The 15,484-nt window shown below is 51.8% G+C and overlaps 1 protein-coding gene and 1 long non-coding RNA gene across 12 annotated transcripts in view; both read right to left on the minus strand.

The window, feature by feature from the left end:
- MVB12B (multivesicular body subunit 12B) overlaps window positions 1-6,577 on the minus strand; it is a 62,389-nt gene extending 55,812 nt beyond the window's left edge. The window contains exons 1-2 of one of the 11 annotated variants that reach the window (XM_057401654.1): window positions 6,450-6,506; window positions 971-1,056 (exon numbers count right to left, since the gene is read on the minus strand). Coding sequence is in view for 2 of the 11 variants with exons in the window: in XM_057401647.1 (XP_057257630.1) it covers window positions 6,060-6,122 (63 nt within the window). In the remaining 9 variants the exon portion in view is untranslated. Of the gene's footprint in view, window positions 1-621; window positions 792-970; window positions 1,089-3,833; window positions 4,869-6,059; window positions 6,204-6,449 lie in introns of those variants that run through there. The other 10 variants (XM_057401651.1, XM_057401649.1, XM_057401652.1 and 7 more) reach the window with 10 other exon arrangements.
- Window positions 6,578-12,257: 5,680 nt separating this feature from the next.
- On the minus strand, window positions 12,258-14,184 carry LOC130595079 (uncharacterized). The gene is made up of 2 exons (XR_008971215.1): window positions 14,067-14,184; window positions 12,258-12,765 (listed from the first exon to the last, which is right to left on the minus strand). It is a non-coding gene; the product is annotated as an uncharacterized LOC130595079 (long non-coding RNA).
- Between the last annotated feature and the right edge of the window lie 1,300 nt (window positions 14,185-15,484).

The raw sequence follows: 15,484 nt of genomic DNA on the forward strand, positions 1-15,484 counted from the left end.
GTGCTGACACACCACAGACTGCCAAGTTAAACAAGGGATTAGGCCAGACACACCTTCTGCACTTTCATTTGCTTTTGATAAGAGGGTACATTTGTGCAATGCCCAATAGGTTTGGAATTTGGGCCTGCAGCCTCTTCTGAGATCAATTTTGGTGCTTCCAGGATGCTTAGCATGGGCTGGTCTCCATCTAGCAATGATGGGAAAACCCGAGCTCATTCCCTTCCCTTCCAAACAGAGGGCAAATTTCATCCCAGATGAAGCAGCTCTGCTATTTCAAGCAGCAAGAAATCTGCTCTTAATGGCTTGATTGGGAGGGTCCCCATCCACTACACGTGTTACACACACTGGGGGTTCCCCCACAAGTCTTCAATCCCACGCACCCTCCTGAACCAGACCATTATAATGTAGCAGCACAGATGTATCTGGCGCTGTACGCAGAACTGCACTTGCTGCAGAGAGCCTCAACACCAGGGAACACAGATGAAGCAGCACGGGGTGGTCTGATGCAAAGCAGAAAGAGGCCTTGAAGAGGCCTGAGCATCTTCCAGGAGAAGGGACACATCACCAAGTACTTCACAGGAAGGAGATACGCAACAGGGGATAGAAGCAGGTAAGACCAACCGATTCTGGAGAGATGCTGTTGCAGGAAGCAGGAGAAGACAAGAGAGCTGCTGAAACAACTTGTTGAGGAGGGTAGGGAAAGGTGCCACTGCCTCAGCACGTGGTCTCCTGCAGAGGCAGCCAGTCAGGGCAAGTCTTCTCCAGCTTTCAGGCAGGAATGCCCCAGGAAACCAGCCCCCCCCCCTCCCCCCCCCCGGGAACCCCAAGATAAAAGGGCAGTGTTTTGTGTAAACAAGCGTCACTGCTGGGCAGCCAGACAAGCCGTGAACCAGAGCTACCTAATTCAATTCCCTCCTCAGAGCAATTAAACCCCAGCATTTCGAGGCCATGTAGACAGCTGGTTACTTACTGCTTCTAGAAAAGGCAGAGGTGAGTGCTGGTGCCAGTGGGACCTGGGTTTACACTTCACAGTGCCCAGTCAGAACAAACATCGTGCTGCAGGCAATAAGAAAGATCAAGTCTGGGCCCTAGGTAAATAATAATAATGTCACACGAACAGCCAGACTACCTGAGGAGTCCAAAACAGAAGCTAGGAACTGGTAATGGCAAAACACTATTGCTGATGAACCAAACCCAGTGGAAAGATCTGCCTGTGCTGCTCCACCGGCTCATCCAGATGCCTTGCAAATCCAGAACCCACTGCCTAAAACGTGAAGCACCGAGCAAACATAATGTGAACTTGACAAAGAACTTACAATCTGTTCTTCATACAGACACACATTTTCTGAACCTTTTCCAAGTCACTCTCAGTAATGTGATGACTTGTTATTACACATTGGGAGGAGCTGGGAGATAATGAATGCTGATAGGAGCTTCTCTTAAGCCATTTTGAACTGAAATCCAGGTAAGTGACGATATTCCCCAGCACACTAAGAACACCACAAGGCAGGTTCCAGCATGGCGGCAAGGAAGCAGATCTGCTCCTCCAGCCTCCACCAAACCCACCCTGACCAAGCACTGGCTTGCTCTGCAGAAGCGAGTGAAGCAGGGGCAGCTGGGATGGCACTGACACCTCAGGGTGGGAAGCAGGGGGGCTGTGCCCCCTCTCTCAAGCCCTGGGAGAGCCCAGGCATGCACAGAGCATCCGGTACTCCCTCCTCTTCCACAGCAGTGATGGCAAGGATGGGGCTTATGCTGCTGAACACTGACTTCCCTGGTAGGATCCTGAGCTGCAGCAGTGCTGACCTGGGAAAGGTTTACCTGCAGCCCCAAAGCACCCTGACCTCAGCAAGAGGAAAGGGGAACATCTGTGGGGGCCGTCTGCAGTCCCGCTCGGTGCAGCAGGAGAAGGAGAAATTAGCATCAATCCTCACTTTGTGCTGGCTCACACAAAGCCTCTCTATGGCAGCGGCAGCGGCCAAGCATGGAGAATGGGGCTTTCTGCCTTGAGAGGCCGGCAGGTGGAAGCCGTGGGGCAAGACACAATGCAGCACTGGTGCAGGGCCTGGAGCAGCACCCCACTTCAGCAAGGGCTGAGTTCCCCACAGCCACCACCGCTGTGCCCAGTGAGCCTGGCACCCTCTTCTGCCTCATGCTCAGGCCTTGGCTGTGCCCATGGCCAGACAGGACGGGCAGGCAGAGAGCATGTGCACACAAAACAAACCTCCAGGTCTCCAGGCAGTGCAGAGCACCCTGCTCTGCAGCACTCAAAGACGGCTGGGCCCCTGTCTGGCCACCACAGCACAGCAAGGCTCTCCAGCAGCTTCCTGCTGTGCGGGTGGCATGGAGGATGCATCTGGAACAGATATGGAGCAGCAGCAATCGGTTTGCACACTCGGGTAAATGTTTTTGTGAACTCTGCACAGGTCAGAGGGGAGTCTATGGCTGGGCAATCATACAGATGATTAGTTACATTGCCCTACTCCCCCAGGGCGCCTGCAAAGTTTGGTTTCTTTTCTATCATGCCTTTGAACTTAGAACCAAAAAGCAAACAGTGAGAGAAAAGATTAAATTAAGGAGCAGGATTCTAGAAATACTCCTATTAGACAGCTTGTTATTTTAATGAAGCTCTCTTTAAACAACACAAGTTTGACCTATACACCCAACTAACATCATGGTGGCTGAAAACTCAAACCAGCTGACCAGGAGATGGCCTGTGTCCATCCTGTGCTCAGCCGAGCTCTGCTGAAGGGCCCTGTGCTGCTCTGCTCTGTGGGGTTATTCTGGGAGCAGCCCAAAACAATTAGAACATTTTTCCCACCAGTTGGGAGCATGCTCCCTGGAAATGATTCCCAACTGCAGGGCCACATCCAGCAAAGGAAAACCGGATGCAGGCTCTGATGCAGGAAGAAGTCTGCGGGGCCACTCAGACAAAACCAGCAGGGAAAGGATGTGGCTCCACCAGAGAAAGTCACTGTGCATCCTGCCAGCACCAGTCCTGAGCAATGCACAGCAGAGTGGAGTGGGATGGCTGCAGGACAAGATGCAGAGAACATATGGCTTGACACGCAGCCACCACACTGCTGGCTTTATCCCAAATGCCTTCTGTCCCCCTTGAACTGGCCATGCTGTGAAGCAGGAGACAAAGCAGAAGACTGGGGATCTTGATGCCCAGCTGTAGGAGAGACCTTCAGAGCCTCTGCCTCAGCCAAGGCCCTGCTTTATTGTCTTTGCCTCTTCCTGCCCAGAGTATGGGGCACCACTTGCTCTGTGTGGCACCAACCCAGGTATGGCCAGACACAGACCAGCCCCAACCTCTGCAGGTATGAGGCACAGTCCCCATCCTACTCCCTCATCCTGCCATTCCCCAACCCCAGATGGTGACAGCCTTCAGAGCAAGCTACCAGGTACAGGCAGGGAAGAAGAGCAGAGGAAGTGCATGCATCAGGCAGTGACATTTAGTCAGGAAGCCATATGTGTGCAGCCCAGCCAAGGTCTCGGTTTAACCTGTCACCACACAACGCTCACCAGTGCTCCACTCCGACTCCTCCCGCTGGGAAGTACCTACTTCCAACAGGCACAGCGTGTCTGCTCCCTAGGAGACGTGTAACACAGGGCCCGTGCTGCCCTGGCAGTACAAAGCCCTGTGCCAACTGGCAGCACAGCTCCTTGTAGCTGCCTCAGCACCCCAAGCCTTGTACCCTTTGGAGACAGCAAAGCTGGGGGCAGCTCATCACCCCACAGAGTGCTGTCCTGCAGCCCATGCCCACAGTCACACACACCTCCCCTTCTCACAGCACTCCCAAGACTGCGTCCTTCTCACTTGCTCTCACCCGTTTTCTCGCTAGCTCATCTCTGCTTTTATGTGTTTATCCTAGGCATACTTTTCTGCTGGTTCCACTGTCCGTTTCAAATATTCCACTGAGGTGACTGACCACACACGCTGCTGTGCTTTGGCTCGGGCTATCTATAACAAAGGAATACATTTTCAGAAATGAATGTATTATTGGGTTTGTAGAACATTTTTCCCCCTCGGCATTCCTTTTCAACAAGTTAGGCAAGTTCAAGAGCTGGTGGGTACATGATCAAATCAGGCCTGATGATGTATTTGCTACAGAAGCATCACGCTGCCAGCAAAGCGGGTCAAGTTCTGAAGCTAAATAGCAAGGGACATGGAGAGAATGGGCTTATTGTTTCTTCCTTCTACTACAAGCCCTGCACTTTGACACTGACTTGTTCTTCCTACAGGCAGAAAAGTATGAGCTAAGCCAAAACTGGAAAAAAATTACCAACTACCTCACTGAGTTCCTGCACCCTGCAGGAAATAACCCCATCAAAGCAAAGCCGACACGTTGCTAAAACCCTCGCTCGCATGCTTGGGCTATCACTCCATCACTTTATAAAGGCAGTAGGTACTGCTGGCATGACACACATTGCTCCGAAGTTACACTGCCATTCTCCTCTGCACGCCCGGTCCTCCCACTGCGTCCGGGAACAGGACACAGCCGAGCCAGTTTTCTATTTCTGTTCATGGAATAGGACACAGTTTCAATCAGAAAACAGGAGACCATGACAGGACAAGGGGTCAGGGCCCTGGGGGCCTCCAGCACAAGCAGGCAGAATTTCAGTTTCATGTTTCTCCCCAAATAAAGGTATGTCTGGAATCACCCCCACACCCAGGCTCCCATCTTCGAGACAGCTGCCCTGTCTCAGCTGCAAACTCTACAGTTTAACTGACCTGGATGGAAACAGGAACTTAAGTCATGGAATGAGCAAAACTGAGATCTTGCATTGCTTCACAGCACGTCTAACTATGGACACACATCTGTGAAGAGCATCCTATTTCAAACCAAAATAGGCTTCCATACACATCCAACCCATCAAAATTTAAGCAACATGCAGTTCAGTTACTTCTATTTTGGCACATGTATGAGCTATGTGGTCCCTGGGGGCTACAACAACCCTTGGGCCTGGGATTCATTTTGTCAGAGCAGCATGCAGTCCAAGACTGAAGCATTGTGTGTTTTATTTCACACCTCCAGAAGCTCAAACTAAGCCTTCATCCCAGCATGATGAGAAAATGTAGCGGGTAAGGCTACCTCAGCTAAAAATTACCGGGATGACACTGCCAACCTGCTCCACGATGCATTAAGGTATATGTTAGTATGTTCTCATGCAGCTAAAATAAAACACAAGATGGAGAAACCTAAGTTTCAGCCCAACCAGCTGAACACCTGCTGAGGCCCAGCCTGTCTTGTTTCAGCTGAAGGCCTCATCTTGCATTACCGTGACCAAGCACAAAAAACACTGAAGCCTGGTAGGTCTTTGAGAACCTTCCCAGAAACCACAGTGGAAGCTCAGGAGTCTCAGTAATGCAAGAGGTGAGTACATGAAACACAGGCAACCCAGTTATCGCTGCTCTGGCCAGTGCTGTAAAGAGAAGAGCCCACATTATCACCTCCAGAGAGCAGAAACATGAGAGCAGGGGAGAAAAATGGGTAGTCATGTAAACCCACGCTGTAAACGCTTGCTGCTAAAGACCACACAAAAGACAGGGGTTTGCTATTGTCTCCAACCAGTCACTAATGACATCTGCAGTAACTCCTGAGCAGGTCAAGGTCACCAGGGCTTTACCCCACCGCTGATCCCTGCCAGCGACAGCAGAGCGCTTTGGTCTTGCATGGGGTCACCGGGGAGCTCAGGACACGACCAGGGCTCAACGAAGCCTCGGTCTACTCGGTACGCAGGCACCGGCAAGGCCGCTGCCCGAGCGCGGGGAGCCCCCACCTGCCCCTCCTCAGCGGGCAACCGAGCATCCCGGCCCGCACACCGGGCCCTGCGCCCGCCCCGGCCGGGCGGGGATCCCAGTCCGCCCGCCTCGCCCGGAGCTCCGGCCGTGCAAGCGCTCCCGCCGCCGTGCCCCGCAGGGCCGGGCCCCCCTCTCAGACGCGCAGCCCCCGCCGGACCCCCGAGCACCCACCGGGCCCGGCCCCCGAGCGGGGCGACCGCACCGGGCCGGGCCTCGCCGGGGGTCCGCGGCGGGTGCGGGGACACTTAACTGTTGCCCGTGCGGCGGGCGGCGGGTCGCGGCTCCCCCGTCGCAGGCAGAAGCAGCTCCTCATCGCCCGGCGGAGCCGGCGCGGCGCGGCCCGGCGGGAGGAGCGGCGCCGGCGGGGGAGCGGCCTGCGGGCCCGGGCGGAGCGGGGCGGGGAGCGGCGGGCAGGCCGCGGCCCGGCCCCGCGCGGAGCCTCACCCGGTGGGGCGCGTTGTGCCGGGGCCCGGGCCGCTCCGGGGCCGCAGCAGCGCAACACAGCGCAGCCGGGCTCCCCCCGCCGCCGCTGCTGCCGCCGCCGCGCAGGCTCCCGCCCACCCGCGACCGGACCGCGGCGCGCAGGGCCCAGAGCCCGCCCCGTACCGCGACCCCCGCGGCCCGGCCCCGGGGCACTCACCGTGCGGCCGCGCAGCTGCCTCCCACCGCCGCGGCGAGGGCCCGGCCCACCGCGGAACCGGCCCCGCCGGCCGGCACTGGCACCCGCCCCACCCACGGCGGGGCCCTGGGGCCCCACTGCCACCCCTCGGCCCCCAGAGCTCTGCCCACCTCCGGTTCTGCCCAAGCCGGGGCACAGGGCTCGGAGAGCGGCGCCGGCCCCAAGAATCCACCCCCCGTGCGGACAAGGGCTCCCCCGCTGCCCTCCGCCTGGGTGGGGAGCGCTCAGGTGCTTGGCCCGCCCCAGCCGGGAGCCTCTGGAAGGTGGGAAAGAGCTGGATAATTGCAATTTAACCAACAGCACCTCGTTCCTTCTGAAACAAATGGCATGTAGGAGACAAGCACCAGGTGCCGTGGACTGGGGAAGGGTGAATTGTGTCAAACAAAGCCAGTTTTATTCTTGAGAGCACAGTCCCTGGGGTTGGGGGATAAGCAGTTTTGGGAGCTGCCTTGAGTTCAGTCAGGTGTTTGACACTTCCTCTTGCCACGGCCTGAAAAACAAACTAAACATACATGGTGCAGAGGTCAAGGGTTGGCCGGGCTGGCTGGGTCCACTTGCAGCACAGAACCCATCCTGACCTGAAAGTCTGCAGTGGTCTGGTTCTGCTGAAGGTTATGGCAGTGATGAAATTGAGAATGTACTTATTAAATCAGCAGATGATGCAAATCACAACGTGGAACAGTAGCATGGCCTGTTGCCATCACCACAGGAACTAATCCTCCAGCTGCCCTGCGTTTAGTTTTGAGCACCTTACTGAAGGAAGGTCATCAGCAATAAGCTGGAAAGCAGCAAGAGTGGTGTAGGGGTTGATACCAATGGTCTTTGATGCAGGACTGAAAGAGCTACTAATCTAAAGAAAAAGAAAAAAATCCTGGGGTGAAGAATGAAATAAAGGAGGGAGGAAAACACCTTAGTTTGTAGGTAAATTAAAGGGGAGGGCAGTAGCCTTCAATCCTTGACAGACTAAGAGGTGATGGGTGTGAAGTACAGCAAGAGATCCTGCAAAGATATGGTGAAAAACTTCAGTATAGCAAAGACAGTCAAACAGCTTGGGGAGTCTTTATCTCAGTGGTCACCTTGAAAGCACTTATCTGACATCACTCAGTTATCCCCTCGAGGCAGGCACCAGGCAAGACAGTCTCCTAGGTCCCTTCTGGAGCTGGTTTCCTCTGTATTCCTTGATATGCTGCCTGCTCAGAGCCACGTTTTCCTTTGTGCTGGAAATGTGGCCTCTGATTTATAAGATGAGAAAGATCTCACTCAGATGTCACCCAAATTTCCTCCCAGTTGTCCTCTTTTGCCTTAACAAAATCAGGTGCCACCTGAAGGTACATTTAATGGAGCATCCGTCTTTGTGGTTACAGGGTGATTCCTTTCCTGATATTCTGCCTTTACACCACTAACTCACAGATTTCCTCACCCTCTCCCATATCTTTTTGTTCAGATTTGCTCATCATTTGAGGAGCTCTCTTCAACCTGTTCTTTTCCTACCAGGATGACTGTTTACTTCTTCCACCTTAGCTGGACTCTTTATCTACCTCCCTTTAGCCAGGCTGAGCTGAGAGGAGCGGTTGAACAAGCAGCCCTTCTGTTGTTCCAGCTCCTTGCTCTTCATTCTGGTGTGGTTAGACTTACTACCAAGAGAAACACTATAAGCTTTGATTAGTGTGTGTTTGAGAGGCTTGCCTGGAGAGCAACAGGCACATTAGTGGTTTTGTACTCCTGTCTATAAAGCAAAGTGTCCTGCAGCAGCAGGATGTTGGTATCCCGTTTACTCCTGGATGCAGCTCTGGGTTGAGGCCAAACCTGTTCTGGCTGGTGGTTCTCTCCAGTAAACCATTTTAGACTGGTGCTTGTTGAGCCATGGTGATAACTGGGTATTTTTAACTACAGTTCTGTTCCCTACCACTCGACCAAGGCTTTCTGGCTTCTAGCGCATACAGCCCTGATGGCTGGTAGTGGCTTCTGGGTCTAAAGATTAAAAAAAAAAAATATGTATTTTGAGCAATAAGGAATACAATGCTTTTTTTTTTTTTTATTTGGAGAGTAATTTAGAGAGAAGGAAGGATGATGCCTGGTGGAAATGAGAAATATATGTCCCATACATAATATATGCCCCACATGCCCTATTAGAAATACAACAAGATTTCCTGAACTGGAGATGGTGTTACACATTACAGTGTGCTAATGCTCCCCCACGGAGATGCTGATACTGAGAGAGTCTTTAGTGTAATAATATTAAAAATCCTAGAGTTTCAATAAGATCCTCCCTGCTACCATGGCAGTAGGAAATGAATTGATTCCAAAGGAAGACTCTAATTGCTGCTTAGTATCCACCAAATATTCTAAGATTCACTGCAAACATATATCCCAACGTGTCTGTGGCATGATCTGTAATAACACTTTTTCCAAGGAGACAGTCACTTGCCAGCACAGTTTAGCTGCTGCTCCAGTTTTACCCTCCGAGAAGCTGCTTGAGAAAGCTTCATAGACTTGCACAGCTCAGGGCAAACTCCCAGCCCTTCTGCCTGCAGAGACCTTTAAACCTTGTCAGAGTTCAGAGGCTGGGGAAAGGCACCATCATCATCGTTCACAGAGCATAAGCACAGGCTCTGAATCAGCAAATACTTGTGCACTTGGTATTAGATACATGAATAACTGAACTGGAGTTGGTTAATCTACCAATGTAAAGTTACTCAAAAGCGTAAGTGTTTGCAAGTATAACATTTTCCTCTGAATATTTTCCATAAAGCTTCTTCAAAATGCATTTATTTACTGAGAGCATGTATTTTCTTATGAGTTTGGCAGTCACTTACACACTGTCCAGTTTGAGCCAGTGTCTTGTTTTCAGGGCACCGAATAAGAGGAATTTCAGTCACTCTTGGCCACAGTGCTGGAGCTGTGGCTGAATGAACACAGCTCCCTCATCGCCGAGTAGCTGGACACCAGGATTCACATCCTCCAGAACAGAAAACAGAGTCAGTATCGTGGTGTCTCCCACATACCACAGGGGAGCTGCTAAATCTGCTCCTAGGTGAGAGACTGGACTGAGATAAAAGGTTGCAGTTGAGCCCCACCACCCTCTTTACATTTCAAACTTCCTGTAACAGTAAAAACTGTCCATTCCCAGATAACACCTCTGAAGAGCAGCACAGTGCAGAATAAAATGTAGACTCCTCATTTACTATAAGCACAGTCTGTGGCACAGCCTGTGATGCGCTGCTCCCAGCTCACTTGGTAAGGCACAGCATAGATGGTGCTGCACTGATGCCAGAATGGGGTGTGCAGCACTGAGGGCTGGTGCAGGGGACACTGGCCCAGCTCTGTGTGGAGCAGGAACTCCTTGCAGGCACTGGTCAGGCTTCACCACCAAATAGGATCCCGGGGGACAACCCACAAAGGATCCTGTATCCTCATCCTGACTGTCAGCTCAAGCCCTTGTTGTTTAAATCCCTTTATGTTGCAGGAATTCCTCTCTGTCACCACATTTCATGTAGCAATGAAATACTGCTGCACGTACCATTTTTTCCATGCCTGCCTTTAGAGAAAAATCAGCCCAGAGTTTAATTTCATGCTGGAGCTGCTGCAGGTGGAGGCTCAGCTACTGCCTGGCTTTTCGTTAAGCTACCTCTTAGTGCACCAGAATGTCTCTTTACAGCTACAATTTCCCTTCTATATTCCTGTTCTAAATCTTGGCTTTCCTAAAAGGAATGAGAAGGGCCTTGTATCTCCCTTAATTTAGGTACCTCTAAGTGGAAAAGGTGTGGCTGCCCATATGCATCGCTCCCTGAGAAGGCTCTGTGTGGTTTTGTTTCTAGCAATACTCAGGCAAGATCTGCCAGAAACCCTGTGACCCTCCATCCTTGTGTCCTCAGCAGTCCCTAGTGCCCGGGGCACAGCACTGCCCTAGCAGATCAACAACAGCAGGGCTAAACCTCCACTTCTACAATAGTGTCAAGTTTTTACCTTGCCAATGCAGGATTGCAGCATACACAGGGCTCTTTACAGCACAAAGCTGCAACGCTCAGCCCCACTATTTATTATATTATGGAACATAATATTTAAGTGGCCTGGATATAACCCTGTAACCAGTGTTTCTTGACAGAACAAGCATTGCTCAGCACATACTTAGAGCTGTCTGTAAAACACATTTACGAAATGTTCATTAATTTCCCATCATAGCAAACCCCATGTCAAGGCCCCCGCACTGATCCCAGACCTTTTGAACAGGCAGGGACTGCCCATTCCCCTGGGCTCCAGCCTGCCCCAGAGAAAGCTTTTCCAGCTGGGATATCAGTACAGAGAATAAATAGCCCTGCCCGTTGAGCTGTGCATCCTCATCAGTGTTTCTGTCCTACCTGGTGGACAAGGTGCTCTGGGGCCAGGAGCACCATCTTGGACCTCAAGTGTGGATGGCCCTACAGCAGAGTGCTCAATCCCTCATGCTTCTATTGCAGCTATGACTCCCATGCATGGTCCCTCATGCTTGTGTTGCAGCTCTGAGTCCCAGGAGATGCTGCAGCTCATTCAGGAGCCTGCATACAAAAGGACAAAGCTGTATTTAGTATTATCAGCTCCTCACTTAGCTCTAGGTCAGGGAAGCACTAAAAGCAAGTGCTCAGGCTCAAGCACATGCTTAACCAGCTTCTGAATTAGAAGAATGTCTGCGGGGTCAGTGACTTAATGGCAGCCCCAAAGGAATGAGCCTGCATGTGTGCTTGCTGCAGTCAGAAGCACACAGCTGGAGTGGTGGAACCACCACCATGTCGCAGCTTTGGCAGGCTCACACACTGGGGCAAGTCCCTCCCAGGGTACCACACAGATGTGGGGTACGAGAGTGATGCATCCTTACCACAGGTGGATGGGATCAGAGACTGGTGGGCGTTGAACAGAGGCAAGCAGGGTCCTGGTTTTCTGACCCTTCTCTCCAAGGGGATCATCAGACACCCCAGAACAGGGGAGGAACTTACACAGGTCAACATCCTGCTGGTGCCCGCAAGTGTGTTTCCAGGACCTTGCATGGGAGCCGGCTCTGGCTGGCAGCCAGCTTCCTCCATTCCCACCACACGTGTTTAGGAAAATGTTGTTTGCAAGTGTATTCACTACCTGGAGCATTACACTCATGGGTCATGAGTGAGCAACGCCTGGAAAGTTATCAAAATAGCCTCTGCAGAAAATTGCTCCGAGCTTCTTGTTTGAGGGATCCACTCTGGAACAGAAAAAGTGATCTGGAAAAGCCACTATTTTTTAATTTCCTGTTTGCTTTCCTATCTTACAGTTGTTATTAAATAACACCTATTTACTACAAGTAAGTCCTCACATTTGTATTTTAGTCCCCCTTTCAGTTATGATGTACATATGACACTGCTAGGGAGAACTGTGATTTACATAGAGCCCAGTAACTGCTCCCATCAGGACAGGCATTTAGCTTGCTCCTCCTAAAGGGGTTCAAGGAATTCCTCAACTGAGGAGGTGGTCCAGGAGGAGGGACTTTCACCAGCCCCCCCTCCCAGGACAAGGAAACCAGGGCCCAAAGCACCCATCACTTGCCTGAGTCACAGGGAGCCACTGCCCTGAGGTGCACAGGATGCCAGCACCATTTAAGAGCACAAGTCTGAATTCACGATCCCTGTTTCAAGGCCCTGCAACCAGGACCAGCCCTATTTGTTCCACAGAGACAATCCCAGGGCTGAGGTACAGCTGCTGTTCCACCCAAATGGAGGGCAGAAAAAACCTCCATGCAGCTTAATTACCAAGGAGAGCCACACATCCAGATTCCCATATTATGAATAATAGCCACAGCGAGATGGAAACCTTTGCTTGAATAATTTTGAATGATGAACACATTTGAGGAAATAATGTTTTCTTTGCAAATCTCCTCTGATGAAATGCTACTGCTTGCCTTGCTTTCAGGGTGGGCACTGTCCCAGTGCCATCCCCCAGTGCTGCCCCAGGCCTGGGCTGGCACACTGCTTGCTGCTGTGCCAAGACATTCCCTGCGGATACGTGCAGGGAAAAATCCACGGTGTCTGTCAGGGCTGCAAAGCTGCTGCCCTAGGAACACGCTGGCAGCAAATAGCATTCAGATGACTGGGTGTTTGCCCAGAGGAATGCCAGGGAATGAGTTAATAGGTGACCAGTTGGCAGGCAGCAATGGGAAGTCGGTCACAGTTCAGCTGCCTTTGCAAGGCTTTTTCTGTGTCCCTTCTCCATTTGGATCCCCAAAATCTGGTCTTCAAACTCCCCAAAGCAGGGCCACAGCCAGCACCTTTCATTCCTTTTAAACCAAAGGAAACAGTTAACATAGTGGTTTAACTGCTGCATCCAGAGGATTAATGCCCCCATTTCAGCCCCAAGTCATCCTCCCTGCCCTGCTTCCCACCATCACAGTGTGTGCAGGACCATAGCAGCATCAGGTAATACCAAGGGCTCTATTCCCTCTGGTAAGAGCACGTCGGCTCCCTTCGTCGCAATTCCCAGGCCAGCTGGCAGCATTAGACACTGTTGCTTGGCTCCTTGGCTACTGCAGCTTGTGCACATTAGCACCCCAGTGAGTTTCCCATCCGTCTAACAGGACTCAGTGTGGATAACGGTGCCAAAGCCAGTCATAACTGGACAATTACAGCATCACTGGGAGATCAGAAAAATTGCAATCCAAATATCCTTAATGAAGAGCCAGCAGGAACAGCGGGAGCCTCGCCAGGCTGTCCCCAAACACAAGGTCACCTCCCCAAGGGCATCACAGCACCCTGATGAATTACACAGCTGAGGCTCAGGACCAGAAATGGGGTCTTCATGTTAAAACCTAAACCCACCATGACCAGCAGTGGAAGCAGAAGCCCTGACTCTTCCAGGAGGTTCCAAGCACCACAGTGCAACCACAGGCAAAGCCTCCTGTGCAGGCAGCTACAGTTATTGCAGGGAAGAGACTGCACACTCAGCACCTGCTTAACATCCTCCCAACTTTACCAGTGCCAGAAGCATCACATCTATAGGATCCCTTGAGAAAAACACACTTGATCCTTACAAAGGGGCAGATAAAACAAAAAGAAGCACATCATGCAGCTCCCTCAGAAGGATTTCTGCGATGTTGGGAAGTACAGGAGGATGGGTATCATGTGATGGGAGAATCTACAGATCACCCAGCATCGCTAATGAGAAGCCAGTCTTTGAATGCATAATTTGACATCCCACTTTGCTTTCTTTCCAGCTTTGCATTTACTCCCACGTAAGTTTTGAGGTTTTTGTTCCAGAATTACAGGCCTGTGGATCCCTCAAAGCACATCCCGAGAGCACAGACACTTCTGAAGCAGGACCGCTCCCCTGCTGCCAAAATCATCCTTTTCTTGCTAACCAAAGGGAGGCTCAATGCAAAGCCAGAGCAGCTTTGCTTTCAGGGTGTATAATGTGCATCAACAACACAATGACGAGCTGACATTGGAAAGAGAAGGGCTCTTCCAGCTCCTTTCTAGCTGAGAGGATGCTTGTGCCAAGCACAGCTTTCATATGGAAAGTGGTGCATTTTTTTAGTATAAATATTTAAGAACATTGTTTTATAAGAGAGGAAAAAAACCTCACCTGAGTTTAACAGGAAGACCTGTTCAGTCTCTTCTTTCTCTGTCAAAGACCGTGCTGCAGGACGCTCTGCTGCCTCTGTCTCTTGGGTAACCATGGGAGTTATTGCAGTAACTTGTCCTGTATTTCATTTCTTGGCTGTTCTGTTTCTCCTGTCGGTGCTACTCTGCCCGCCAAGGAGGGGAAGAGCCCATGCATCAGCCTTGGTGCTGTGCCAGCCAACAGGCACCAACAAGCATCTTCTCAGGGCTCGGGTTGGGAGCAGGTCCCTGTACCCCGGGGTAGCAACAGGGCAGTAAGTGCTTGGGCAAGCACGTGCACACACAGAGATGCTGGGGCCCTGCTGAGGCAGTGGGGCAGGGACCCCCATAGATACCAGAGAGGAGGCAGGCAGGGATGGCCATGGCCAGGGTCAGGTCCTCATCCAACCATCTGGAAAGTCCATGGGATGAGACACACCAAGCTGGGAAGCTGACCCACAGGTCACATCATGTCCGTGGGGACAATGCAGGGCCAAAGGCAAGCCAGTTAGGGGCTGGATCCACAGAGTCTGTGAGGCCTAAGTCTGCTCCAGCACAGCTCAGGCAAGAGCTAAGTACCGAAGAGCTGAGCTTAAATGGGCTCCGTGGGTGCTTGACCCAGATGGGGCTCATCACAGCCATTAGGACAATTAGTGCCCTAGGCTCTGGGTGGAGCGTTCCAGGAAATGCTGACATTTCCCATAGGTGTGATGACTTGTGCCTGTTCTCAGAGGGACAGAGGAGGTTGGGTGTTGCTGTGACAGCCCACTGAAGGAACCCCAGTTCTTGCCATGCTCAGGGCACCCTGCCTGCCCTTTCCAGTGGCACAGTGACTGGAGATTCTGACCTTATGTTGATAAAAAACACCTAAACTAATCAGAGATTAAACCTCCTGAAGTCCTCGGGATGCCCCTGCAGATGGGAATCCCACTGTGCTCCAGTCAGGTCTGGGCAGCAACTGGGGGAGAGTTTGTGTGGCTGGAAGCCTGCACAATCACGTATCTGGACAGCAGGGGAATAGGCTGAGAAATGCCTTGTCCTATCTGGCCCTGTGTATTGCTGTTTCCATCTTGGAAGTGACAGTAAAACAGCATCCATATTACGGTGACATTAGTAGAATAGCTGCCACAGGGTTGCCTCCTGCTTTATGCTTTTCAGGCAGAGGCCAGCAGCAAGAGATCAAAAACTGTTTTTATGTTGCTTCAGAGCTGTGTTGGCTCAATGAGCCAACAAACCCTGCAGTGCCGGCGTGCGTCCTGCTAGCGCTGCTTAGCACTCGGAGCATTAAATTATTGACAGGATGCTGCTTGTGAACCTGCAGCACTCCTGACCCACATACTCGTCATCACTAAACCTGGGAGACAGAAGTCTCCAAAATGTCAAATTCGCTGAAATATTCAT

This window comes from Pezoporus wallicus, unplaced genomic scaffold (genome assembly GCF_028554395.1).
Source record: "Pezoporus wallicus isolate ANWC-B61680 ecotype Strahan unplaced genomic scaffold, APGP_CSIRO_Pwel_v1 contig_8013, whole genome shotgun sequence".
In the NCBI taxonomy this organism is placed as follows: domain Eukaryota; kingdom Metazoa; phylum Chordata; class Aves; order Psittaciformes; family Psittacidae; genus Pezoporus; species Pezoporus wallicus.